Below are 27,380 nucleotides of genomic sequence, written 5' to 3'. Positions count from 1 at the left end.
AACAAGAGATTGGTGGCGCAGCTCCCCACCACGTTCCAAGGGTACGTTGATAGCATCCATCCATCCATTCGCCCGTCCATCCATCCATCCATCCATCCATCCATCCATCCATCCATCCATACATCCATCCATCAATCCATTCATCCATCCGGCCATCCATCCATCCATCCATCCATCCATCACGGCCCACGGAAGAGGCCGCGTTTCTACCAGAAGACTCGCCGTGTGCAGCGTTCGCCGCCAGCGTTTCCCGCTATACATTACGGTTACATATGCTGCAGTTGCCTTGAAGCGCGAGAAGCAGTCAGTGATCTTTGAATGCTATCGCATTTAACTCTTAAAGGCGCCGCTTAAGCGTCCTCCACCTCCAAATTTTTGTTCTCGCAGCGTTCCCGGATGTTCTAATTTTAGTACCAGATGTTCTGGTTTGAGTGCCCAGATAACGGCTCTGGCTTTTGGCTCAAGGTCATCTGAAGGTCGCCGACAACGGGAGCTAAAAGTACTTGATGCTTAATATGTTTGCGTCGCGGGAAGTTGTCATCACGGACTCGGAGTATTCGAATTCTGACACTGCATCACGGATAAAGTATCTGAATCCCGACCCTGCAGGGACCTGTTGCTGTTACAGCGCGCTGTGATAAACCAGTTTAGTTAGGTTAAGCACTCTGTGAAGACTGCATTTTGAAGAGAGAACGGTCGAAGCAAACAGAACCGAGGTTTCGCTTTCTGAATTTCGCGCCAAAACAGCATTGTCGGCATTTCAGGTGACTTCACGAATTTTAAATATCATTTCTGCGTTTGCAACCTTTTTCCCATCCCACATTGTTCTAGAAACCCGCTAAGTCGACTGTTTTGTTCCATTAAAGTTCAGTGTAACCTTCGCTAATCGAAGGCTATTATGTTGTTCCCAGCAAGTACCGTTGTGAAGTCGGCCAAGCCATGGAAATCTTGTGTGGAAATTAGAACGTTGCGTGGCTATCTGCTTTCGTTAGTTTTTTACCATCTTTCCTAGCTTTCCAGGCGTTCGGTTACTGGTGCGGCCGGTCTCTTTGACTTTAGAGAAGTGCAATTTTACAATACAATTCAGTTTCACACTCCTAGCTATACGCGAATTCGCAGGCGCACATTGCAGTGCTCACCGGTGTCCTTGTCCATAGGTGCTTCCCTCTTTCGGCGGCGCATCTTGTAGATGTCCTTCTCGCAGACCCAGCTCATGTGCGACAGCAGCTCGTGGTAGCAGCGCCTGTGGCGTTCCACGTGCCAGACCCGTGCCCAGTCGTCGTCGTTCCTGCCACGGCAAAGGCCAGACTGGTGAAACACCGCAGAGCTTCCAGGAAGAAAACGCTAGAGCGAAATCTGGCCCTGCAATCCGCAACATCCAAACGTGGTATACATGGCACGGGGTCACCCGGTTTGTTGATGAACCAGTGATGCGATGATCTGGGGAACTGTGTGGTGACAGCTGAATTTCTCAGGTCACAAAGAGAAGGGTCGGGAAATTTGCCTCCTTATACGCCTTTACAAAGCGACCATGAGAGTGGTGGGTATTGCATGGACTTGTCTAATCTCCTCTGCTTGTGGCTTCACGCGATCTAGTAAGTAAGTAAGTGCTTTATTTCCCATAAACAACACACTTCTGTAATATGGACAGGTTTTGAGGAAAAAAGCTGCGCCAGCAGCTTGACTAAGCCCTAAAACCCATTTTATGGCAGCAGCAAGGGGAACAACAGTGCATGTGGGAATGATAACAATAAAGCAGAAAGACGAATAAAATAACGCAAAAGAAACCAACACAAAAATTGATAAACCAAAGCAAGTTACTTAGCTTGCATATTAAGAAATCAGCAGTATGAAAAAAAAACAACAACACTAAGATCAGTCACTCAGATCAGTCATGCATACTAACAACAGATGATGTTGCAGAAGTAATATTGTGATCTACAAGTACGAAGTATTAAGCATAAAACCAGCTTTAGCAGCAATAATAATTATACAGACTAGTTGACAAAGACTGTAAAACATCGATATCATCTGCGATCAGTGTGGTAAGCAGGACAGGCAGCGTACAAGCAATCATTTGCTTTCCATAATTAGTGCGCGGGTGCGTTACGCACCAATATTCTGGAGATCGTGTTTGATAATGGCGTATGTTCTGTTTAAGGTTAGCTATGGAACGGATGTAACAATTATTCGATTTACACTTCCTAACGTATGCACGGACTAACCTGTGAGTGTATAAATTATGCGCCTTGTGTATTTTCAGTTCTTGGAAAAGAAGTTCACTTGGGGAGTCCCATGGTACATCACATATCACACTGAGAATTTTTTCCTGAATGATGAATAACCTACCTATATTTGTGACAGATGTGGTACTCCAGACAAGGCAGCAATAATTCAGATGGCTGATGAAAAGGGAGTTATATATAAGCATTTTTACATGGCGTGGAAGGTACCTAAGGGGGAAAACCAGTCCAACTTTCTGTGAAAGTTTTGTGAGAAGGATCATATGTGGCTATTCCATGACATATCGTGGTCCAAAATGATTCCTAGGCTCTTAACTGAGCTCACTAGTTCAATTTTCTCCGAATTAAGTGTGATGACAGCAGGCAGCGTAGCGTTTTTGTTCTTGGCTTCGAATAATATGGCTTCAGTTTTAGTAGTGTTAATTATGAGACCATTTTTAACGGACCACACATGTAGTTTGTCTAGCACTGCATTAGCAGTCTTTAACAAGTCCGAGGTATGATGAGATGAAAACAGTAGTGTAGTGTCATCAGCATAGATGATGTATTTGGTGTCATTGTCAATATTGACAATATCATTAACGTAGATATTGAAAAGGAGAGGGCCAAGTAGGCTCCTTTGCGGCACCCCTATCCTTGTGTTCCTTAACTGAGAGGAGAGGTTATTTACATGTGTAAACAGAACTCTGGAGTTTAGATATGATCTAATTAAGTCAAGGGCGACGCCGCGAATTCCATAGTTAAACAATTTTTTGTGTAGAAGTTCATGATTAATGCAGTCGAAAGCTTTCGTAAATTCTATTAACACTGCAAGTGTGAGCAAGTGCTCTTCGATGTTTTTGAGAATAAATTCTTTCTGATCCAACAAGGCAAGCTGTGTTGACCGGTTTTTACGGAAGGCGTACTGACAGTCAGTTCAGAGGTTTTTATTTTCCAGAAATGCAGAAGGATGTTTAAATATAACCTTTTCCAGGCCTTTTGAGAAGACTGGCAAAATGGATATGGGCCTGTAATTTGTCATAAGAGTCCTCTCACCATGCTTGAATAACGGGATTACTTTAGCGACTTGCATTTTATGCGGGAAGACTCCGGTATTGGAGGCATAAGTTGTATATGTATACCCGCAATGGTGCAACAATGTCTAGGGCATACTTAATTGGCTTTATCTGCAGATTATCTACATCCAGGGTACGGCTGTAGCTCAGCTCACAGAAAAAAGGCATATTAACTCTGATTCATTGGACGGGTGCGGGAAGATCGTGTCTGCAACACTTGTTCTTATGAAATCGCAGGCACTCATGCATACGGGAATATTATTATTACTGACTAGGAAATCATTGAATGCATCAGGTAGTGACTCATCGGTTATTTGAACACCATTACTGACAATGTGCATAGGTGACTGGGAAATAGGTGTGTGGTTGCGCCGTAGATTCAGCTGTTTCCATATCCTCTGGCTGTCACATTCACAAGAGTTAAACAAGTCAGTATGATAACGGCTTTTCGCGTTGCGCAGCTCGTTCGTGAGACGATTGCGAAAACGTTTAAACTCGGTCCAGTCGTTTGCATCTCGTGACTTGATAAACTTATCATAAAGGCAATTTTTTTCTTTATTTGATGGAGAAGATTGTTTGTGACCCGCGGCTTGCGTATCCTGGAAGGTTGTTTTTTCATAATAGTAAAGGGGAAATATTTGTGATAGCATGAGGAAAATAGCCTGAGAAAACTTTCATATCCGACATCCGGTATTTGCGTGGCATAAACATCCGTCCAGCCCATGCTTCCTAATTCGGCACGGAAATTTACTAACGCATTTAGCGTAATCGTTTGTATGAAGGTATCAGTAGCAGTTGATCGTTGACATGCATGATTCAGACTCAGAAATATGGGCATATGATCACTAAGGCCACATGAGAACACCCCCGATTTAATCTTACTTAAGGCAATGTTTGTAATGAATAGGTCGATACACTTAGATGTATTATGAGTAGTTCTGGTAGGTGATGATATGACGTTGAAGCAACCATGTGCGTGTATAACTGCCTCAAAATTTCGCTTCATGAGGCTGTCGAGCATCATATTGATATTGAAATCACCACCCAACCCGAGTTTAAATTGTAATTCACCCACATAAAGGAAGAACTTTTCAAGAGACTGGAACAAATGGCCTAAATTACCGCTTGGTGGAGGGTAGAAAACTGAGTAGACAGTTCGAGCATTCAAGACTGATAGGACTTCATAGTCATCAGTAATACAGCAAAATTCATTGATGCACTTTGCATCAATGTTATCACGGACAAGCACACTGACACCACCGTCTGGCGACGTTTCTCTGTTTTTAGTAAAGCACTGATATTTAGGCAGTTGCCATACGACTGAGTGCTGGTCATGCCACGTTTCAGACAGCATAATGACATCAAACTGAAAGGTCAAGCTGCTGAAAAAAAGGTCGAGCATGTCATGCTTGTTTCGCACTAACTGGCAGTTGAGATGGAAGCATCGAGTGGATTTTTTATGATCTGGTCCAACAAAATGCAAGAAATCAGACGGGGATAATGAGTCAACAAAAGCCATGTCAAAACGGGAAAACGCAGGGAGAGCACTTCAGTATCACACTTTCAGCTTTTCGAGATCGGTTGCGGTCTTGATTACATGTACATGGGCATGTTCTGCTTTCCGGACTAATATTCTTCCGTTGCGATGCCACACAAAATTGAAATTGTTTACGTGTGCCCATTCCTTTCCAACTTTGAGCAACGATCTATTATACCCGGTTAGGTTTTAGGATATGTAGGCATCATCTTCTACCCTTGATATAAATTTCCTTTTTTCAAACCATTTATCTCTTGTCGACTGTCGCGTGAAGCGAACAAGCACAGCCGGTGTCTTATCTTTTTGTGAAATAAGACGGTGAATGGCGGAGGCGGTCTGCTCGTTAAAAGGATCAAGTTCCAATTTGGCAGCAAGGGCATTTTTTCTGGTCATGAGGCATTCATTCTCATGTTTGACCAGCCCATGAATTTCAAGGTTCTGCTTTCGACTGTGGTATTCGACTGTAGTCTCGAGGCGTTATTCATTACTCTCTATACCTTTCTCAGTTTCTAATTAGGCGATCGTGTTGCTCTAAACCAATGAAGTCAGTAAGTTTCTGCGCACGTGCAGAACATTGGGAAATTGTTTGCATTTATATTTCTTTTCAGATAATCAATGTGCGCAGTCAGAAAGACGTTTGCCACCAGAAGGAGCAAGTTTGGGCAAATTTATGTATACCGCTCATGATTTCCAAGCAGGGTACATCCGTTACGCTTGCACCTCCCGTAGACACTACATTGCCAGAGTTCCTTCTAGTAGTTATGACAAGAAGCTCCCCGATACAAACTCTCTGCTTCATTGTTTGCTATTGTAGTTATCGCGAGTGTTCCGCTCTCAACCATTGTAATGATTCCGCTGAATTTCGAGGCTTACCACCGTCACGGCTCTCCGCAACAGTTCCTCAAAAGGCACCAACCAAGAACACTAAGCTTATAATCTGATGAAGTATGCTTAGAGAACACGCTGCGGTGGTCAATGATGGGGTCTAGGATTCGATCCTCCACTGCGGCGAGGGCATCCCTATATAACCACAATAATAATAATAACAAAAGAATACTCGCGAGACCTATTATGGGCGCCTGTCAAAATAATAATAATAAAAACAAATTGTCAAAATTAATCCGCAATTCTCCATCGGGATCCATCATAACTGACTGTGCAGCTTCAGTGCATTGAACCGCGCAATTCATTTTGATCTTTTTCGAGAGTCGATTTGCATTTATTTCGGAGAAAAACTGGCATTTATGAGCGGAAGAAATGAACGCTTTTTTTCCCTTCTACTGTTCCCCCCGGAAATGCAATGTTAGTAACGTATTCGGTCTGGAAGTAATGAAAACTCAGTGCGTTGAATGTTGCCTTCATATTAGAATGTGATGTAATCCTCGTTTATCAGCACAGCGTTAGCAGTGCCAAGCAGACGTTGTCAATATCTTATGCAGTTACGAGAACGGAACGCGAAGATATTTAGGTCGTGCGTCTTGTTCGAGCGTACTCAGCTCACAGTAAGGCAACGTTTTTAGCGTATCCTCATTTCCTCTTACGTGCCCCTTTAAGAGAAAGTCTAAAGGCCTAAGTACATAAGCGAAAAGGTTAAATTCTAGCGACTCTTTGCAGCAAATATTTCAGTGAGGCTCCAATAATATGAGAAAAATTTGCGCGCTTTGGTTTGGTTCAACTTGATGAAATTTGAAAAAGAAAGATAACTCTTCAGCTGCTTGACTTTGCTGCGAAAACGCATGCCATAATTCCGAGAATTGCGTGCGAAGTTTATTGATAAACTGAGTTTTCAGATCACAGAAAGCTGCTAACTTTGCTTGTAAGCAATGCCAGAAAAATCTGGCGCTAAACTAAACTTTACGCGAAATAACCCTGCGAAATTTTTCCGGAGACCAGCGAACGGTTTAGCAGGAAGAGCATTGTATTAACGAGGCAGCTTGAGGCGCGGAATGCGACGCTGACGACTTGCAAGACGTAGGTTCCCAGCGGGCGCAGACTAAAAGGGATTAGCAGTGGTCGATCAAGGGCAAAGCCTCAGACTGGAGCCAACGTTTTGAGGAACGCAAGCTTGACAAGGTCCTTTTGTCGACTTTTTTGGCTCCTACCACAGACATCCTTCGTTCGCCCGACGTTGGACATACTTGGTATCGATAAAAAAATTGAACTTAACGGCACTCGACGTTGCTCAGCTGTCCACCAGAAGACCAAGTCAAGGCAATCCAGCAGGCCGAAGATGCCGCCAGGGCCCAAGGGCTCGAGGCCGTCATTTAGGCAGAGGCCTAGGTCTCAAATCTGCTGTGCACAAATAAAGTTTATTCCTCCTCCTCCTTAACGGCACTGGCAGCATTACGCACCCTCACCACTGTCAGAACGAGTGGAAGTGCCGGTAAGTGCCGATCTCCCTCGCCCAATTTCAGTTCCCGCCATTGGTGGGTTGCTCGGTTTCGCAAAGTGAGGTCAGCTAAGTATCGATTATCGCCTCACGCTTCCTCGCATTGCCTCAGATTTTTCATGTATGCTGAAACAATTTGTGCCAAAACACACGGAAAAAATATACATATGCATAATAACGCCAGAAACTTTGGTTCTCCGGCATGGTCTAGTGGTTAGGATACCTGGCTCTCACCCAGGAGGCCCGGGTTCGATTCCCGGTGTCGGAACATATTTTTTTTTCTGTCGCACTTCAGTACGCATACGGAATTTTATGCTAAGAATTGTTGTTTAGAGTCAGGCACCATCTCTTTAGCCTTACATCTTGCTCATCAAGCACCGGATAGGGTTCACACCAGCACAAGTCTTCTGGTTTGATGATGTAGCGGAGCCATCTCTCGGAATTAAAGTGATAAATGGTATACTTGCTGCTAGCGAATATATGATGTTTTTTTGACAAAAGTGTCAGGGGCATATACAAGAAAAAAAAGGACGAGTAACAGCGTATTACGCAGTAATACAGTATTACAGTAACATTACAGGCAGAGTAGCCGTCATTTACTGTAGCCTATGTAGTGCTGCAACGCTTTACAGTAATAGATTTGGTGTTTACTCGGTTACGTGCGGCCGGTTCTACCACTTTGTTAAAAACACTTGCTCGCTATGTCTATTTTTCTATGCTAACATAGCAGCCTTGATATTTTGACAATGGAAACACAACTTTAAAAAGAAAATCTTTATATCAGACGCTACAGCCACCTAGAGGAGCTTCTCGTCACTGCAGCAGTAAGTTTGCTTTTTTCGCCGCTAGATGGCCAACAACTAGCTTGGTGCGTTTGGTGCGGGAAGTTGGAAATTTTTTTGTTACAGTGACCGACTCGGTAAACGGCTAGCTTTATAATTGTCCTGATTATTGGCAGCCTCATGGAGCTGAATGAAGTTTGCGTCGTACGTTCTGCTGTACACAATACAGGCATGGACAGAATGGCGCGACCAGATTTTTTGGGTTAACTTGTCTTTTTTTTGCTACTTGCCCCCTCTCTCTCATGCAAGATGATTTTAAATGGGCATAATATTAAGCTCTAATAGTCTAGCTGCACTTTGAAAATACAAATATGCTCTGTCTTACTTTGAGTTGAGTTTTGGTCGGCCGAAAATGAAACAAGAACTAGAGTGGGTGGCGACACCAGCTGGCGTTTAGTCACCTCATGAATTTGCATGCAACAATAATAATAATAATAATAATAATATTTGGGGTTTTACGTGCCAAAACCACTTTCTGATTATGAGGCACGCCGTAGTGGAGGACTCCGGAAATTTCGACCACCTGGGGTTCTTTAACGTGCACCTAAATCTAAGCACACGGGTGTTTTCGCATTTCGCCCCCATCGAAATGCGGCCGCCGTGGCCGGGATTCGATCCCGCGACCTCGTGCTCAGCAGCCCAACACCATAGCCACTGAGCAACCACGGCGGGTATTGCATGCAACAGTATAGGTATAAGGTAGGTATATAGGTATAGGTATGACTGCATGCAACAGTATAGGTATAAACGACAATCCAATTGCAAATAAAGAATTCTATTGCAAATGTCGATAAGAGGTCTGTATCAGTTGAGTTTCTCTTGGGTCCTTGACCTAATGCAAGCAGCGCAAACAGGTTGCAAACAGGTTAACCGGCCTTCATTACAGGTGCCGCTATAGTCTTTCTAAAAGCCACCGGGTTGGACGCAAGGCTTAAAATATACCACGACGTTGTGAACTTGTATATACGCACCTCCAACTCATACCATCATCATCCCCATCGTAATTAATGAGCCCTTTACCTCCCCGTCCCTTTTTCTCCAGGGTAGAGTAGCAGGCCAGACCTATCTGCCTTTCCGTAAATTAATTCTCCCAGCAACAATGTCGAAAAAGCACACTTATTTCGGCATTTGAGGGAACTTGGCCAGTGCGTCTATTAGTGGCTATGGTCTCGGGACCACAGGCCAGTCTTCGACGAGACTGTTCTCTTATTGACCTCGCAGATCTATCGCCTCTCGTGGAGTTGTCTTCAACTGCGCAGTGTCCTTGTGGAGGCGCCAGCAGGGGGCATATACGTATAGCTGCGGGTAGCACGTGCAGGGATACTATATGACTTCGCTCATATAAGGAGCCACTGCTTAACAAAAGTGGGGCTGCACCGAAGCCGACGACCTGACTGTGGATCTATGGACCACCCAACAAAATGTTTTGACTGAGTAGAATTTACAGTAATCGCAGCTCGTTCCTGAGACGTTCCTCTACAGCAGTCGCCTCGCTTAGATAGCGTCGGCCAGCGCTTACCGGTTACTGAAGATCTCGTTCCAGTCGGGCACGTCGGGCTCGGCTGCCGCCAGGCGTGGACAGGCGGCAAGCAAGCCAAACCACAGGGCGGTCCACTGTAGCAGCATGGCCGTGGTCTCTCTCCCCGTGAACCTTATACCCTGCTGCATGTCGAAGAAAAAATAAAGGAAACATCGTTGCAGAAGTCTCCTAATTGCTGGACGACAAGATGCCACAACATTTAGGCTTTACAGCGCCTTGTGGCATGATTCGAAATTTCGACGCGTCTACTGCTACTAGATAAATTTAAGTTGAGTTGAGGAGGATAAGGTGCAAAGGTTGAAAGCATGCGTTTTCTGCTATTGTATTTTACTTACATAGAGATGAAGGCGCTATGAATTGGCAGAGGTATAGCTACATACCCTTCGTATCGTCGCGTTCTATGCATGAAGCGTAGCATGGTGACCAGAACATTGAATTTTCCATTACATGTTTGTAGGGCTTCGCAGTCAGACAGCTAGCCAGATTCAGGTGAGTGATGCTGCATGTAATTGTGTACTAAAATACATTTCCATAGAGCTGCATAGCTGACTATGAAAGTGCGTTGCTTTGAAAAAGGGCTCAGCTATACTACGCAGGCGCGAATCCAGGCAGCATCAAGTGGGAGAGTGCCTTCTGCACGCTCAATTATGTATGCGCCGACGCACGCTCAAGAACAGGTCATAGAAGTGAGTACATAGAGGCTTTCTAGACAGGCAGCGGCACCTAACTAGGCGTTCTTTCACGAAAAGCCAAAGCGTTGTGGTCTGGGGCCTCCTCCCGTAAACTTATCGATGCATTTCTTCTGTCAGCGAAGTTAAAAAGAATACATTGATTGATTGATTGATTGATTGATTGATTGATTGATTGATTGATTGATTGATTGATTGATTGATTGATTGATTGATTGATTGATTGATTGAGCGAGCGAGCGAGCGAGCGATTCTACGGGAGAAAACGGTGCCTAGACGGCAGAGAGCTCAAAGAACGGAGTTAGGGAAACACGCTATAGAGGAAGCATCAGACGGAAGGTCTTCGAAATAATAAAGGGACGCTGTGACTTAGTTATATCGGTGATAACTTAAGAATCACAAACAAGCTCCACAAAAAAAATGTTTTGCATATCCCCTTCGCCTGTGAAAGAAAGCCGAGGCAGCTGGAGTCCGCTCAGAGCTTAGTGACTTCGCTTGCTAATGCACATGCTGGGGCAATTGGAGCATAATGTATCGCTGTTTCGAACTCAAATTTTAGCTTTTGCTGAGCACTGATCTCCAAACAACTCACGAAATATGCGAACACCTTCCCGTTTCATCTGAAAGCACGCAGTGACACAGAGATATATTTGTACTGAGAAAGACGCCGTTTTAAACACGCAAGACCACTTGACGTCACAGAAATTAGCGAAGATAATTAGCTAGCGCATATATGAAAATTGTGTTCGTGTTGGGCAGCGCACATATAACCTTTTATTTTCAGGTTGTCACGGATTATAGTCGTGCAAACTGAGAGCATCGTCAACCACGTGCTACCTGCACGCTTCTTGATTAGTGCTTCCATTGTTCCTGACTGTTCAGTGACCGTAAACCTTGAAAACGATGTTTTATTTGCCTACCACCGTGGTGTTTGGGCGCGGGTCTTCGGTTTCTCGCATCACAGCCGAGCGAACCATGCTACAGGACAAAGTATTGCTAGTGAGGGCACCTTTTTTTTTGCGTAATCAAACAACAAATCACGACGTGAACCTCGCGCATATTTGTCAGCTCGTAGGTATCTCTAAAGCACACTGAACTCAGAAAGGAATAGTCCGGGGATACATACATGCCATTTGATTTTCATAATTTTCTTATGTAGCCCTTCACACTGGAGCAAAAATTCAAGACGGTCCTTCACAGTGGCGGGGACTCACAGGTTCGTCGCCTGCGGGGACTTCAACGCGGCGCACCCGGCATGGGGATATAACAAGCAATTGACCAAGCGGCGAGACCTGTTCCAAGACACAATAGACCTGGGCTTCACCCTCATCACAGACTGATCCTACAAGGATTGGGAACTCCGTGTCCAGGGATCCGACGCCGGACCTCACGTTCGTGAAGAACGACGAGAAGGGAAATATCTCCTGGCGCAACACGGGGTCAGAGATCGGCAGCGACCACTACATCGTAGAGGTCATCATACAGGAGGAGGTCAAGGCCTTGGAGGACACCAGAAAACATCATTTTACAGATTGGGATGCCTTCCGTAGACTGCTACCAACGGAGATGGAGGAAATCGAGAACATAGAAGAATGGCCAGCCCACATCGCGGGGAAGGTCAAGGAGGCGAACAAAATCATAGAAACGGATGAGCAGGTCGACAGGGTTGACAGCTGCCTCGCGCACTTAATCGAAGCAAAGCAATCTATCCTAAACAGGTGGAAGAAGCAACGACTAAATCGGCGCCTAAGGAAGAAGGTGGCGGAGCTGAATCGCGCCATCGAAGTCCATTGTCGGCTGCTCTGCACGCAACAGTGGAACGAAATCGGTAACGCTGCGGACGGGCAGATGCACTGCGGCAGAACCTGGAACTTGATGCGGCATCTGCTCGACGAGACTAAAACAAAATCCCACTAACGCGACCGCCTCGCAAACATCATTCACAGAGCAGTCAAGGAAAACGGGGAACTCGAAGTAATCAGACGCATAGACAGCAAGTACCTTCCGGTTACACCGACGGAAAGGCATCCCGAGTACGGCGGTCCAGCCAACGAGAAGCTCGACCACGACATCAGCGTCGAGGAGGTGCGAGCGGCCCTGCGCGAACTAAACAGCAAGTCGGTGGCCGGCCCGGATCACATCTCGAACAGAGCGCTCAACAGCCTCAGCGATGTGGCCATCGAAAACCTGACCGGTTATTACAACAAGTGCTGGAGGGCGGGATCACTGCCCCAGCAGTGGAAGACTGCCAAGACCATCGTCATCCCCAAACCAGGCAAGCCGCCGAACACAGACAACCTCTGGCCCATCGCGCTCAAGTCTCGCGTGGGCAAGGTCTTGGAGCACGTCCTCATGTGTAGGTGGCAGGATTACCTGGAGGAGTCGGGACTATACCCCACCACGATCATCGGGTTTCGGCGTTCCCTCGGCAACCAAGACGCGATGATTCTGTTGAATAAAGATATAATTGACGATGACACCCTAACGAAAGACAACAAGGCCATTCTGGGGCTGGACCTGCAGAGCGCATTCGACAAGGTGAAGCACTCTGCGATCCTAGCCCAGGCGTCCAGACTCAACATGGGCGCAAGAACGTACAATTACATCAAAGACTTTCTGACGGAGCGGACTACCGAGCTCTGCGCCGGCGATCTACGGCTCCAAGAGAAGCGGCTCGTCAGTGTCGGGACACCCCAGGGCTCGGTCATCTCGCCGTTGTTATTCAACCTCGTTATGATCGGGGTGGCCAAGCGACTCTCTTGCGTCGAGGGCGTCCGGCACACCATCTACGCCGATGACATCACGCTGTGGGTTCCGGGAGGCAGCGATGGTCACATTGAGAGCATGCTGCAAGAAGTCGTCGACGCGATCGAAGACCAGCTGAACGGTTCCGGTTTGATCTGCTGCTCACCGAGCAAGTCAGAACTGCTGGTGTTACCACTGAAGTACGTCAGACGTAACAAGAGCGAACCGAGGGATTACGAGGCCATCAAGATCGTGACGAGGAACGGCCAAGTGATCCCGGAGGTCGACGAAATCCGGGCGCTCGGCATGATTATAGACAAGCGACGGGGCAACGGCGAGACCATTTCCCGCCTTACAGCTAAGATTACCAATGCAATACGTCTCATCAGACGGGTAGCCAACCGCAAGGCCGGGATGGAGGAAAGCTTGATTCGGCTTGTGCACTCCTTCGTAATCAGCCACGTCACCTACGTTGCACCCTTTCACAACTGGATGCAGTGTGAAAAGAATAAGATCAACGCCCTGATACGCCGAGCTTACAAGGTGGCGCTGGGACTATTCGAGTGTACGAACACCAACAAGCTCCTGAGCCTGGGGGTACACAATACCCTCGAGGAAATTGCGGAAGCGGAACAGACCGCCCTGCTGGAGCGGCTCTCTATGACCGAAGCTGGCAGGCTCATACTTCAATACTTGGGTTTCACGCCCGGGGCGAAAACGGCGAGTAGCGACGTTTCTGTCCCGGACGGGACCCGGCGCCCGATCCTGGTAGACTTCATCCCGAGAAACATGAACCCGGAGTTTAACAAGGAGAGAAGAGCGGCGAGGGCCAAGGCCCTCATCGACTTTCACTCCAAGGACGAGCACGCAAGGTTCTTGGATGCGGCAGAATACCAGGGAGACTGCGCGGCGTTCGTAGCTACCGTCGAGGGCAGCGGCGAGCTTACGGGTCCGCGAGGCGTGTCAGGCGGAGGAGGTGGCCGTTGCCCTGGCCATTGCCGACCCCGGGTGCCAGACGGTGTTGTGCATTCGCGAAGTGCAGTGCGGAATTATGCAAAGGGCAAAGTGTGTGGTGAGGCTGTGCGCGTTCTGTGCTCGGCTGACCTGCAACGAGAGAATAGGTATGTTAGAATCAAGTGGTTCCCGGCGCACGCGCGCAACGATGCGTCGGAGAAGCACGATAACCACAACGAGACGGCACACGCAGTGGCGCGAGCGCTAACCAACCGCGCCGCTGCAACCGACCGTCCAACGTGGCGTTGTGCCAAGGACCGCATGACGACGTTCAACGAAGTTACACGGTTACACCGCCTGGCTCGAAGGACTTTCCCACCCCCGCTCCCGGGACTGAGCCGAGGGGAGGCGGTGCTGTTCAGACAATTGCAAACTGGTTCCTTACCCACCCCAGTGTTAATGACTCATCTATACTCGAAATTATATGTGAGTGATGTGTGCCGCGTGTGCCAGCGGGAGAGGGCCATCCTGACGCACATCCTATGGGATTGCACCAAGTTCCTCGACGAAGCTTCAACAAGTACAACGATTCCGCCGCGACTTGCGGCTGCGGCGGAATGCTAGGACCACGAAAGCCAAACCTGCACCATCCAGCCGGTCTCGGCGGCTCTTGAAAGACAAAGGCCGAGCGAATCCGACGGAACGTTGACCCTCAGGGCGACCGACCGCGGGAGTAACACGCGCGCTGGAGTTGAGTAGAGACCAGCCGCTGAGACGACATCAGGGCCCTCGTCACGGCGCCATTTAGTCATGGTGTCGTTCTGCAGGCTACTAAATGAAGTTGTTTCTCTCTCTCTATTTTATGTTTGGGCTACCCTCTTCTCAGCCATTGCATATTTGCCACTGGGGACGTACGCGCTAGTTTATAATCCTGGAGAATGGCTGTGCCCCACTGGGACACAAGAGGTGTAGAATCCCTAAATGTATTTACAGGTGTGTCCATGTAGTTTTCTTGCATGCAACCCTCATCACCATTGTTCCATCGATAAGCATGGTACTGCCACGTTGTAGTGACCGTCAAAGACACAGTAGGAAAACTGTGAGTGGCGCAAATAACCTTTATTGGGCGAACTTGTGCCCACAAAAGCAAGCGGCAATGAAACTACAACGAAAGCGGTGAACACATTCGGCGATCGTCGAAAATATTATCAGCGGGTCAAGCGCGCCGGCTTTTATACATGAGTATTCGAAAGTTCCGGAGAAATCGCTGGTGCCCGCGTGTCTTCCAGTAAGTACTACACAATTCCAATCGTGCATACATGCCATCAGGTTGCACAAGGTTCGGTGGCAGCAGACAGCGGATACAACCGTCGATAATATTCCAGAAGCTTCCGATAGACGCAGGCGAGTCGTGCGCTGAGCGACAACATTTGTTGGACGGCGAAACGCGGTCACCCGATGAAAGATGAAAGAAGTACACGTGTCAATACGTCGCCTCAGACCTCCGTGGCTGCTCCCGCTGAATTATGCCTGTCCCCTCTAAGGGATAATGGCAACCATCGCCAATTCACTGCCGAGTTTGCGCCACTTTGACAAACCGGGACGACTGAGACTAGAGTCGTCATATATTGAAGTGTCCCATAAACTACCTCTGAAAACAAAAAAAAAACGCAATTCGCATGTTCCACTCCGGGCTTTTCCAGTTCCCTGTTCTTCCGTCTTAACGCCAGCAGGGTGAGGTGCAACGACGTCACCAGGGTATAAGCTACCGATTGATCCGTACACGAGAACCTAAGTTCGGATCAGTCTTCTAGCTCGCCTTTGCCAAGCTGTTGTTGCCTCAAAACATGCCAGGCAGCATCACGTATGCGCTCCCACGTCGTCTTGCTCGCCTATATTTTTTCTGGGAACTTTGTCCTCAATAAAACGCCATCGCAAAATTGTTTTGCCGCGGCAAACCCTTGGTCTGAGACGAGATGACATTTTCTTCAGAGGTTATGACGCAAGAAAACATGGACGAATAAAACCTGAGAGGACCGTACCTGCAGAGGTGCCGAGTTAAAAGAACAGCAAAGTTCAAAGAGGGGTGAATACTTTTTCGATGCTTCTTAATTATGAACACAGTACACTGCGAGTCGACAAGCTTCTAGTACAAATATCCGCATGAGAATAAAACAGCTGTCAATCAAGTGACTAGGAAGCAATGTACTCAAGTGTGTGCACGAACAGCGTACCTAGCAGATGTTTTAAAAACGTTGAATTCAGCGCCGCCAAACTGCACCGTGGATTCATGATGGACGCGGTAGCGGTAAGTGCTGGGGCTCGGATTCATTTGGCCACTCTAACATGCACCTAAACTTAATGGGCCCATGAAACGGTCCGGACAAATTTTGTAGACGCGTAGGGTACAGCTAAAGGTAATCATTCGCACCACAATTTGTGTGAAACGTCTCATATTAAGAGAGCTACGGACGATTACAAGTTACCCTCCTCCACAGTCATGCGTTTTCTCCTCAACTCGTTCACCGAGAGATCGGGGCTAAGCTCCGCCTTCACTGGCTCTGCGTCATGATGGCACGTCGTGTCGTCGACTTCCGGTTCTCTAGGAGCCAGCGCGCGAAGCCTCTTCAAACTCTCCGCCAGCTACTTGGCAGTCAATCCTAAGCGACAGCTATCGAAGCAGCGTGCGTTGCGAGCATTCTGTCGCAGCGCGGAACGTGTCCGGTATTCCGGTAACCACAGGCGTGCTGGGCGTTTCAAAGGAATGTTGGAGGCACAAAGTCAAGTTGAGGAAGAAACTTTAGCGTAGACGTACGTGAGCTGCCTGATTGGTCTCCACGGTCCAGCCACCCGTTGGCGCAGAGCTTAACCAGCCAAAGAAAGAGCTAATATTGCTCCAACCAAGTGTAAAACATTTTAAACATTTTCAAAAACAACGGGTTAACGATTACACTCCTGCGAAAAATTTACACCAGCAGCAAAGAATACATTTTGTTACTGCTACTGTGTGTGGTTGAGCTCTATGCCACCAGGTGGCTGCACCGTGCAGACCATTCACATTTGCGCTTCGACTCATCCCGTGAAACGACACAGTCAAACGGCCAGGCCCTGTTCCCTTGCCCTTGCCTTTGCCCTAATACCGGACTCGCGAAATGATATTGCGTTAGTAATCTTCCGGTGTAAAGTGACGGCCGCAAAAGCGCAAATCATGGCGCCGACCGGATAGCGGCAGTCCGATGCTCTGCAGCCAGTCCGCTCGTCTGCTGCCTTGCAGAGGGATACGATGTTTTAGCTTGACATATTGCCAGTCGGTACGCGTTTACAGTCCACAACGCAACAAAGTCGAATCATAGTGCTCGCGAAAAGACTGAGACCGACTCTGACCGCGGATCTCTCGTCAAAATGGAGCACTTTGTAACAGAAGCAGACGACGCTGGCTGTGCGCCGGAAGTGCTTAAGTGTACTGAAAAATTCTTCTTGTGCATTCTCTTTGTTACTTTCTTTCTATAGAAACAAATTAACTAACATTCCAACTATTACGAACATCATTTGTTCACCATAAAGCAGGAAAAAATTATCGATGACGCGCCCTAGGCCGCCATTCGGATAGCTCGCCCTATACTTACATCAAATGGGTGATTTACGTCATATGGGTAGAGGCGGCTAAAAATTCCGCCGAGCAGTGTGCTGTGATCAACAGCGATGTACATATTTAAAACCTTGTAATAAGTTACACGCTTTACGCGGAGCACTTAGATGCGTCAATTAATGTTCAGAAGTACCTACTCTAACGACTCAGTACGTTTGTACAAAATCGTCCAAATCGTTTCGGGGTCCCTTTAAGTACAGGAGCGCTTTTCCATTCCAAGTCTTCCGGTATGCGTCTGCCGCGAAAAGGAATCAAACCACTTCGGAGGCGACGTGGAGGATATCGAGGCAACAGACGACTGGTCGCGGAGCAAGCGTCATTTTTTTCATAGTGAGTGAGCGAGCCGATGAAAAAGGGTCCATACGCAAGTGCGTTCACTCCATACTCCTCCACCCCAACGTCACCGCTGCTGCTCGTGTTTTCGCTCCTTCGCCCTTCCGCAAAATGAGAGACCATCACTGTGCATTACGTCTATAAAACCAACGGCACGTGATAAGACCATGAACGGCAAGTAAGTCGGTTTCCCAATTAAGTAGATAAGGTGAAGTTCAATGCTGAAGAGGAGACAAGGAGAACTTTACCGACGCAAGGTACAGGCGCAGGGACAAACAGCTCACAAGAACAGCTGCGCGGGAAACTCACTTCGTTTCCCGAACTATAGTATGCTAAACGCCACATACATAGTTCTGAACTCTTACTAGGGCGCAGTGAAAGAATAATGAGAGATAATTGCCGTTGTTGAACGCGGTTAAACCATGTTTGCGAAGCGATAGCACGGTTTTGCTTGCTTTGGGAAAGGGCACAGACGCTGCTCGGCGCGGCAGCAGCAGCGAGCGAATTGGCCTTCATGCTGCGTCTCACTTCAACGCGAACTAAGCGTTGAAGGCACAGGGCACACGAAGCTATCAGCCCTTGGCGCACTTTGTACTCATCGCAGAACGGTTTGAAGATCAGGCCCGCGCGACCACGCACTTTGTACACATCGCAGGTCACTTTCACGATATTGGAACCCACGTAGCTTACACAGCAGCCGCCGGTAATGGCAGGCTAAGTCCCAGTTTGACCTTGGCTGAGCTTGAAGGTCAGATTTACGGAACCAGCGTTTGCTGGGTTTGTACCTTGAGTAGTAGAGCTATCGCTCTAATAAGCGCGATTTGATAACTTGCTTTCAAGCTGCTTAGTTTCGCTCCCTGCTGGTTCACCCTTATCCGAAACTGTTTCCTTAGACTAGTGCCGTAATACCTCGCCAACTAGCTCAATTTTTCAAGCGTTGCTTTGTTCGCACTCGGCAATGTGCACGATCACAACTGTTGTCGGAGCGAGTAGTTTAGCATAGCCGTGGTCACCTGCAGCGAGAAGTAGAAGCGTGGCTCGGCGGGGCCATTATTTGGAGAAGGCAGGTTCCCCACCTCCTCCCACTTCAGGGAAATCCAAAAGCGAAGTGAGAAAGGACCGAGGGCAGCTGTGACAGTAACAACGAATACGATACTCAGGATTGCTCGGATGATGACACATTGCCGTCGTGGGCTGCGAAGTATGCGGCCAAACTCGAATGCAACAGAGGGGTGTAAGAGAGGGGCGTGGTTTAATTGGTTCTCCTGGTTTCCTCGGGTAACTAAACAAGGTGCATTTATTATATTTCGTTTAAATAAGAATCACGTTATTGGTGATCAACGACAAATGTATATATTTCGTAAAGTTACTAGAGTCTTCATGGACAATTATGCAAGTGCTTTGGCGCTTTACAAGCGTATTTTATAAACAAAGCAGAAAGCTTGCCCAACGTTTTCGAAGAAGCCAAGGTGGCATAAAATTGAATATTATTGATGAGCGGGTGAAATTTCAAAAGCGTTTGTTCTTCAGGAGCTTCGCAAGAAATTCACGAAAAAGTGATTAAAAGCTTTATACGGTCGTCATTCGCGATTTTCAAGTGTACTAGATGAACTGTCCTTGAAACCGAGTTTACAGTGGGCGGAAATGAAGCCTCGTTACGGATGATGTGTAGGAAATTTGTGGTCCTGGCGTAGTTATGCTCATTTGAAATAATTACTGAATACTCACTTTCTGACTATTTCCACGCGATTCACGAGGCATGTATACTATAGGTTTCCTCAGGGAACCAAAATAATCACCTGGGGTGCTATGCAGGATGCGCCGAGTTTCTCGTTCACCCGAGTTTTACCCGAGTTTGCTCGACGGCAGTCAGTGAACGGAGATAGCGTGAAACGCGTAAAGGCTGCAGGCAAAAAAATATGTAGACAAAAAGCCGCGTATGACAACATGAGCGCACCCTGCGCGGCACGCTGCTTCCACGTTTCAAGCGCAGACGGCTGCACAACGAAACGCGCCAGCGCCGCGTATTGTTATCAACGGATTATCGCAACTTAGCAATACCTTGACTGTCCCGCTGTCTGTCTGCCCACTTGCCGTGAGCCGCTTGCCACGCCTTTCCCGGGCGCGTCAAGGGCGTGCCTCCTCTTTCGAGCACTATCTTCTATCCTCCTTCGAATGCGAACAGGGTGCATGCGGCGCATTGTTGCACCTACGCGTTCGCTCAAACGAATACGTTAAAATACAACAAATAAAATAACAAACATTTTTATTTCTTTGAGTATCGGTTTTTTCGTTTTGAATGCTAGAAATTTATGATGACAAACGGAGATCGAGCAAATTATTAAATTTTGCACTTCTTGCCGCGAGTGGCGACAGTGAGGCGAAAGCTTAGAAGAAGATACATTGAAGCAAGTCGCACGCACGGGACAGTTTATACGGTGAGAAGTCGCCTAGGGGCGCTACAGTGCTATTCTCAATAATGTCAGTGATCGCCATTCTTTCTCTATTAGGAGAATAGGAACGTAGCGCCGCAGTACGGCTATTCATTGCAGGCGCTTCAAGTCTCCCGCTTTACCAACTAAAAACGATGTACTTGTCATAAATACGGGAGCAACGGCTGTCGTTGCAAAATGGCGAGCCGTAGCGCCCGTAATGACGCAGTTCAGTGAAAATGTACTAGTTTATCCTTGTGCGCGAAGCCTCGGCGATGCACTGCGAAGAAGTGCGTGCTTCCCAGCGACACAATTCATCGCTTGTCATCGCTTGCCCAGTGAAAGTGCCTCTGAGCCTATGTACGCAGTATTTGAGTGTTTTGTGCGCACCAAGGTGCTTGCGGATTACTTATGCTGGAGCCAGCAGCGATCGCAGAAGTATATCGTAACGACACCGCAGCAATCGCATTTTGGCAGGTGAGTGCTCTTGTGTGCGGTTATGCGACTTCGAACTGAGGAAGGTGTTGGAACTGTTGAGTGCTCAGTGCTTGTGATGAAGAAATGCCATTGCACTGGGTCTAGAAGAGCGAGCGATTCTCGGACGCTGATCGTGTTTACGACGTTGTGGCTCCGATACATCACCGATGACAGAGCAGCCATCTCAAACGACTGCTGCGATACGCACTCCTCAGCATCGTCGTCACCCTCGGCGCATCGACGCTTGCAAGCAGCCACAGTGACGTGCCGATAATTATTTACTGTGCGCTACGTCGCCACAATGCACGGAATGAAACCGTGCTGTGGGGCCATCTCAGCCCAAGAAGGTATATGCATAGGCCAGCGACAGTCAACGCTTTGTTTTTGATAGTAGTGCGCAGTACTGTACATCACCGATGACAGTGCGTTGTGCGTGTTTTATGTCGGTGGTGAATATTGTTGATGCCTCTCAGCTCGGCACCGCGTCGCTGTTGCCGAAAGATAAGTTGGGCGTGGCCCAACCGTGGTGGGTGCGCGCAAAAGAGTTACATGTCTCGCGCGGGGCGTGACCTCTGGCTTTGATTGACAGGCGAACTCGTGCTAAACTCGTACATCGCGAAACCCCCTCCGAGTTCAACTCGGGAACATGGCGGCGGCAGCAGCAGCCTGTGTTATTACATCCAGCGGCAGCAAGCGTCAATATGACCGTCTGGACCCGTTCACGTACATGACCGCCGTGGAGTTTAGGCGTCATTTTCGCCTGTCGAAGACATCATTGCGCTGGCTGTGTGATGAGCTAGGCGAAGACTCTCGTCTGTGGAGACAGCGTGGCGGGCTTCATTCGCTCACCGTCGAAGAGCAAGTCCTCTGCGCCCTCCGTTTCTACGGGACTGGGAGTTTTCAGGGAAGCGTCGGCGCCCAGTGTTACATTGGACGTCATCAAACTACTGTGAGCCTCTGTGTCAGAGATGTCTGCTGTGCTTATTGATGCGGCAGTGCGGAAGCGGTGGCTGGCTTTCCCGAAGACTGCGGCTGAGCGGGCATTTATAAAAGAACGCTTCTTACTTCGCGGAAACATTACGAACGTAGTCGGGTGTGTCGACGGAACGTACGTAGGAATTAAGGTGCATTCAATGTCAGCGTTACTGTGATTAGCATTGAAGCAATGTCTAGACGCACCATATTGCCAAATTTGTCACTTCTGTGTAGCCGACTTAAATTTTGTGTTACCGTCATCACACATGCGGCAGCCTATGATAGAGACTTTTTCGCTGGTTGCTGACTTTTTACCGATTGTTCTACTTGTCTATCAGGGTGCCTTCCAAGTGGCTCACTTTTTGGGGAAAGAGGTTAATGAAGTATAAATAGATAAATAGATATCACAAATTGTGTGAAGTACCCTGTGAATGCTAATCTCACAAAGAACTTAGTGTTTTTTATGAGATTACTTAGTACTTAGTGCAAGTTACTTAGTATGCATAATGCTGAATTTAGGTCATGCGTCATCTATTGGCCGCACTATGAAACAGCAAGGCATTGCACAATTCGTTGCAGTGCGAGATGGGGATGTCGCGCCAAGCCTGTTGTGCCTATGCATTTATGGCGAAATGAAAATGCATTGAGAATCTTAGTGTGCTGGCTTGCATGAAGAAAATACTTCAGAGTGTTTGCTGTGTTCACTGTTGGTGCATGTGCCAGTGGTTCAGTGTATATTCTATTGCGGGGGGGGGGCAGCGTTATTCTGTATGGACAAATCGTATAGTTTCGTCTCATAATGGGGCTCTAATTCTTCAGCAGTAGAACAATGCAGATCCAATGCTCGGCAGAACTCGGTGTGCGTGAACATGTCGTGAACCACCAAGGCAAAATTACATATCGGGAGAAATGTGGTGCAGATGCCAATGAAAAGTGGGTCTTTAACCCGCCATGATAAAAATAAAGATTGCAGAGCGAATAGACCTTTTGTACAGCTTTAGAGCAATAATTACACAAACTGTGACATGCTCAAACATGTAAAAGCTTGCCACAATGCCAAAGTAGGATGAGTGATATGCAGCATATTTTGGCATTGAACACATCTTGTAACTGCTATTTTTATTGTAAGCCTCGCTGTCACGCCTTTCCCTCCAGCACTCCCTTTACTGAAACGCAGCACTGTCTTTTTATTGGTGTCATGATGATGATGGTAATGACAGCAGTAAGACTGGTTAATGCTTGCCCCTTTGATTCCTGCGAGTTTAGTGGCACAAAATATGGCATGTGCATACACCTGTGCAGCAAACTTTTACGCTTGTGGTGATTTGTTGGAGAGCTAATTCGTGTTGGGGCATTTCAAAGATGTGCGCCATTGTGGCTTAATACCTAGAGCATTGGTGAGGTTGAACGGTTGTATCGGTATAGAAGCTTGAAGTTAAATTGCACAACAATTTGACGGGACACAAAGAAGAGAAATACACACAGCGGAACGCTCTGCTGTGTGTGTTACTCTTCTTTGTGTGCCGTCGAATCGTTGCGCGATCCAACTTCAAATAGAGCATTGGGCTTCTTTGGTGCAGGATTGAGGAGCATTGTGAGCTATTCGACACCATGCCAGAGCCTTGCCACACAATTATAGAAGTGTGAATGTTTGCAAACAAAGCTTTGCTTTCAAATCCACCTGCTCATGTAATACAAGCACTGATTGAAGGAACCGTCATACAAAAATAATGGTGAAATGAATGGCCTTTGAAAATTTGTATGTTGACACCAATGACATAATAGGTGCCACACCGGACTCGACAATTGTACTGGACAGAGCAGCTTGTTTACTATGTGAAGCACAAGCTTCAGATGCTGTGCAGATAACCAAGCTCAGTTTGTTTATACGTGGTACACAACATTCACTGTAATCTGTTTTTGATTCTAAAGAAGTGCCAAACACCACCTCTTTTTCAAGGATGTCATGGGAATATTTGGGCGAGACCTTTTTACAGCCCTTCATAATGGAAGTGTGGCCAGCCAGCTTTGCTTGGGTGCCTTTATAGGTTTCTGTTCCTGATCATTGTGTGCTATCAAGTTGATAAAGTCTATGCAACCAGTGCAAGGCATTACGTGATTCTATAGTTGGATACAACTTTAGGAGGCCGCAGAATCTGCACACAAGCCTGCACCAATGGGCACACACTCTACACTGATGTCGTGCCACTGGACGCACTAATACCCGCTCATTGGAGAGGGACTATTTAGACGTGGAGGCAATCGGCTGCTGCGCTTTGGTCATCTGGGCCTCCTGTCTTGTGAAATTGTATCCGACGAGAGGATGCCGCTTTTCATACAACACAAAAGGGCAAAGTGTACAATTATTTGGCCTATGAAATGGATACATCATAAGTGAGCTATGCATGGGCTTAAGTTGTGTGAAAATTAGTACATGCAAATATATGCCATTGTTAAAGAATATGTGGTATCGAACGTGCATGTAATGGCACGTTTAAATCGGGGAGTGTTGCATTCATATGCACAGTCTATAGGTGATAGCATTATTAAGCTCATGCCGTTTCCTGTCTTTCCATTGTGAAATACACGCACCGTTCATGTTGTGGCTAATCAACACCCACTGTATTCTTGCACATAGAAAGAACAAACAGCACAATGACGTATATGCTGCATTAGTGTCTTTTTCATTTACACAGTCCAAGAGTGGCACAGGTTGTCTTACGTTTTTGCTCATTTTGAAGAGACATCAAGTGCATGTTACAAGTGTCCCAGTATGCACAGCACAATGTTTACTGCAATAATTTTATTCATGCTCTTGAATAATAAACAAAATAATAAACTGAAAGCTCGATTATAAGGTGTGTTCTGGGGGCTCGACTGGAGAGCAGTGAGGGCGCTGATCCTACTGTTGCAGAGCAGCCCTCTGGACCTTGCCACACTCTCAAGAGCACGTGCCTGGCGCTCGCCTACTGCCACCAGACGGTTGAGTGCCTCCAGCAGCAGAATGTTTTGCTGCAAAAAAAGTGGATTGTTGGAATGAATCAACCGCATATAAACCATTATTTACAAAGAAAAATGCTCATTGCACTATTGGTACTAAATGCCCTTATCTGTGGAAGCCTTTAGTGTATGCATAATAACACAATTTGTCGGGACAACGTTGCTTTATTTCTCATAACGGGTTGTTTTTTTCAGAGCCAATTGTAATGTTTATTAGTGTGCCAACAGCTGAGGTGTCCTCGCACTTTCACAAGTCTCTACTGTAAGCACCACAAACCTATTTTTGTTCACTGCAAAACCAATGCCGCTCCCTACAATCCCGTCTTATGCGAGCCGATTGCATCATATGCCTACAAACATCATATTTTTGTCTCATTATGCAATTTTCTACCATCCTCGGCTGCAGTTCTCTCTCCTTGACATCCATTCTGTCACGCTTATGTAATCACCTGTTATAAATTGGCAACAAGTGATTGAAGACGTGCATGGCCTGCCCGCCGATTCCATTTTTTTTTCTTAATCTCAACTGGCATATCAGTTGCCACGGTTTACTACGCCACTGTCTTTCTGCCTTAATGCTATATCCAACAATTTTTGTTACTTCGCTTTCAGCACAGTCCTCGACTTCTCAAGTTTCTTAGTTAACCTCCAGGTTTATGTCCCATATTGCATAACCGGTAGAATGCAATGTTTCTAAACATTTTTCAAGGATATTGGTAACGTGGCGATCACAATTCGGGAATGCCTCCCTTGTGCTGTTCAATCCGTGAAATTTTTGTATAAATTTCCTGCTTTATATCAGTACCTGCTATTGATATTTCACCTTTATAAAGATACTCTTCCATAGATTCTACGGGCTGAATGTCACTGATGAATTTCTGTTATATCACTAAGTTAGTGAAGTTACCTTTATCTTTTCCATATTCTCGCGGGCCCACGTACATGTGAAAGCACGAACACTCGTTGGTTCTCAATGCCTTTTTTAAACTGCTGGACATTCAGTTCGTTACTACGAAAGTGACTTAATCCGTGCACTAGTATTCTGCTAAATATGAAACAGTAGAGGTATACTTATCTGCAGCTTGTCGATGTCTCCTTCACTGTGTTGGTTGCGAAATCCATCTTCGGCACCACCTCCTTGTCGCATCGTAGCTATATCGGCTGTCTTCCTTTTGCACACACTATGCAATATTCGTAACGATCGCAGTCACGCAGAGTGGAGGAACTCGGCGCACTGACAGAAGCAGCACCGGATAAGGGTTTTGTTCAGGATTGTGCCGTGAGCAGTAGGTGTGCGTTGCGATCTGTAAAATCGCCGAAGCTATTGGCACTCTTTCGGGGTGCACGGAAAGATTGCTCACGGAGGAACAGAACTATCCAAGAAATAGTGGTCATCGTCGAGCCTGATCACTACGTCGCGCACTGTACGAGTTTGTTTACACAGGGCCTCTCCGATGCTTAGCCGCCATGCTCGCCCGATGAATGTATGTGATGACGCCACCACAGCGTTCCCTCGTGGTATAATGCGAAGCGTACTAAATTACAGATTAGTCGAATGCACATTCAGTGTACATCTTGTAAGCGTTAAAATGCTTTTAAACAACGTTAATGTAACTAATAATACTGTACTAAATGCATTTGTTTTATAACTCGCTTGTGCGTGTAATGCACTCGGTGGAACGACAAACAAGTGAAAGAAGGCACGACCATGCACCGACGGTATGATCACGTGAGCCCCAGTTTGTCGACCGCCCAGAAGGCAACGCCCAAGCAATGATAGCCACCCAGAGTGAATCTAGATAAACCAATGAAACTGGAGGCTTGTCGGAAGATAAACTGTGTCTCGGTACCATTTGTGCTTTCATCTTGGGGTGTCGCCAGAGTTCGTGAAGATCCCGAGTTTCGCCAAACTCGGCGCATCCTGCATAGCACCCCTGGTCTATGTTTGTAGAAAATGAAGGACAGGTGATACGCAGACGATGTTCAAGGTTTGTGAGTGAATAACGGCCTTTGCCTTATATATATATATATATATATATATATATATATATATATATATATATATATATATATATATATATATATATATATATATGTATATATATATATAGAGAGAGATATACGTATTCAAATTCAGCCTGCTGTCCTAGATAAACTACACTTCCCACTAAAATAAAGTTTAGGGAGCCTTTGTCAAGAGTTCCAGTTTGGGTGCCTTTTCTTGAGTTTGGCGAGTTCCTACACAGAACTCCAATGTTTTGGCAAGAACGCAAATGCTACACGTGATTAATGAAACCGTTGAATATCCTGATGTCCTAGATTAACTGGACCGTGTGTTTTATAGATACTAAAGGAAGACTAATTATACACACTGTTATTCGAAAATGCATCTATCATCATCAGTAGCAGCAGCAGCAGCCTGGTTACGCCCACTGCAGGGCAAAGGCCTCTCCCATATTTCTCCAACAACCCCGGTCATGTACTAATTGTGGCCATGTAGTCCCTGCAAACTTCTTAATC

At 46.8% G+C, this 27,380-nt stretch overlaps 1 protein-coding gene and 1 non-coding gene across 3 annotated transcripts in view; one reads left to right on the top strand and one right to left on the bottom strand.

Moving 5' to 3' along the window:
• The window catches only part of Ilp7 (Insulin-like peptide 7), a 114,487-nt gene that overhangs the window by 85,882 nt on the left and 1,225 nt on the right, over positions 1-27,380 (bottom strand). For both annotated transcript variants that reach the window (XM_075675820.1, XM_075675819.1), the window contains exons 2-3: positions 9,586-9,728; positions 1,140-1,288 (exon numbers count right to left, since the gene is read on the bottom strand). In XM_075675820.1, coding sequence (XP_075531935.1) covers positions 1,140-1,288; positions 9,586-9,692 — 256 coding nt within the window. In that variant the 5' untranslated portion in view covers positions 9,693-9,728. The remainder of the gene's footprint in view (positions 1-1,139; positions 1,289-9,585; positions 9,729-27,380) is intronic.
• Positions 7,421-7,492, top strand: TRNAE-CUC (transfer RNA glutamic acid (anticodon CUC)). Its single transcript has one exon. It is a non-coding gene; the product is annotated as a tRNA-Glu (tRNA).

The sequence above is a fragment of the Dermacentor variabilis genome, chromosome 11 (genome assembly GCF_050947875.1).
Source record: "Dermacentor variabilis isolate Ectoservices chromosome 11, ASM5094787v1, whole genome shotgun sequence".
NCBI lineage: Eukaryota > Metazoa > Arthropoda > Arachnida > Ixodida > Ixodidae > Dermacentor > Dermacentor variabilis.
This window is presented reverse-complemented; position numbering and strand designations above follow the sequence as displayed.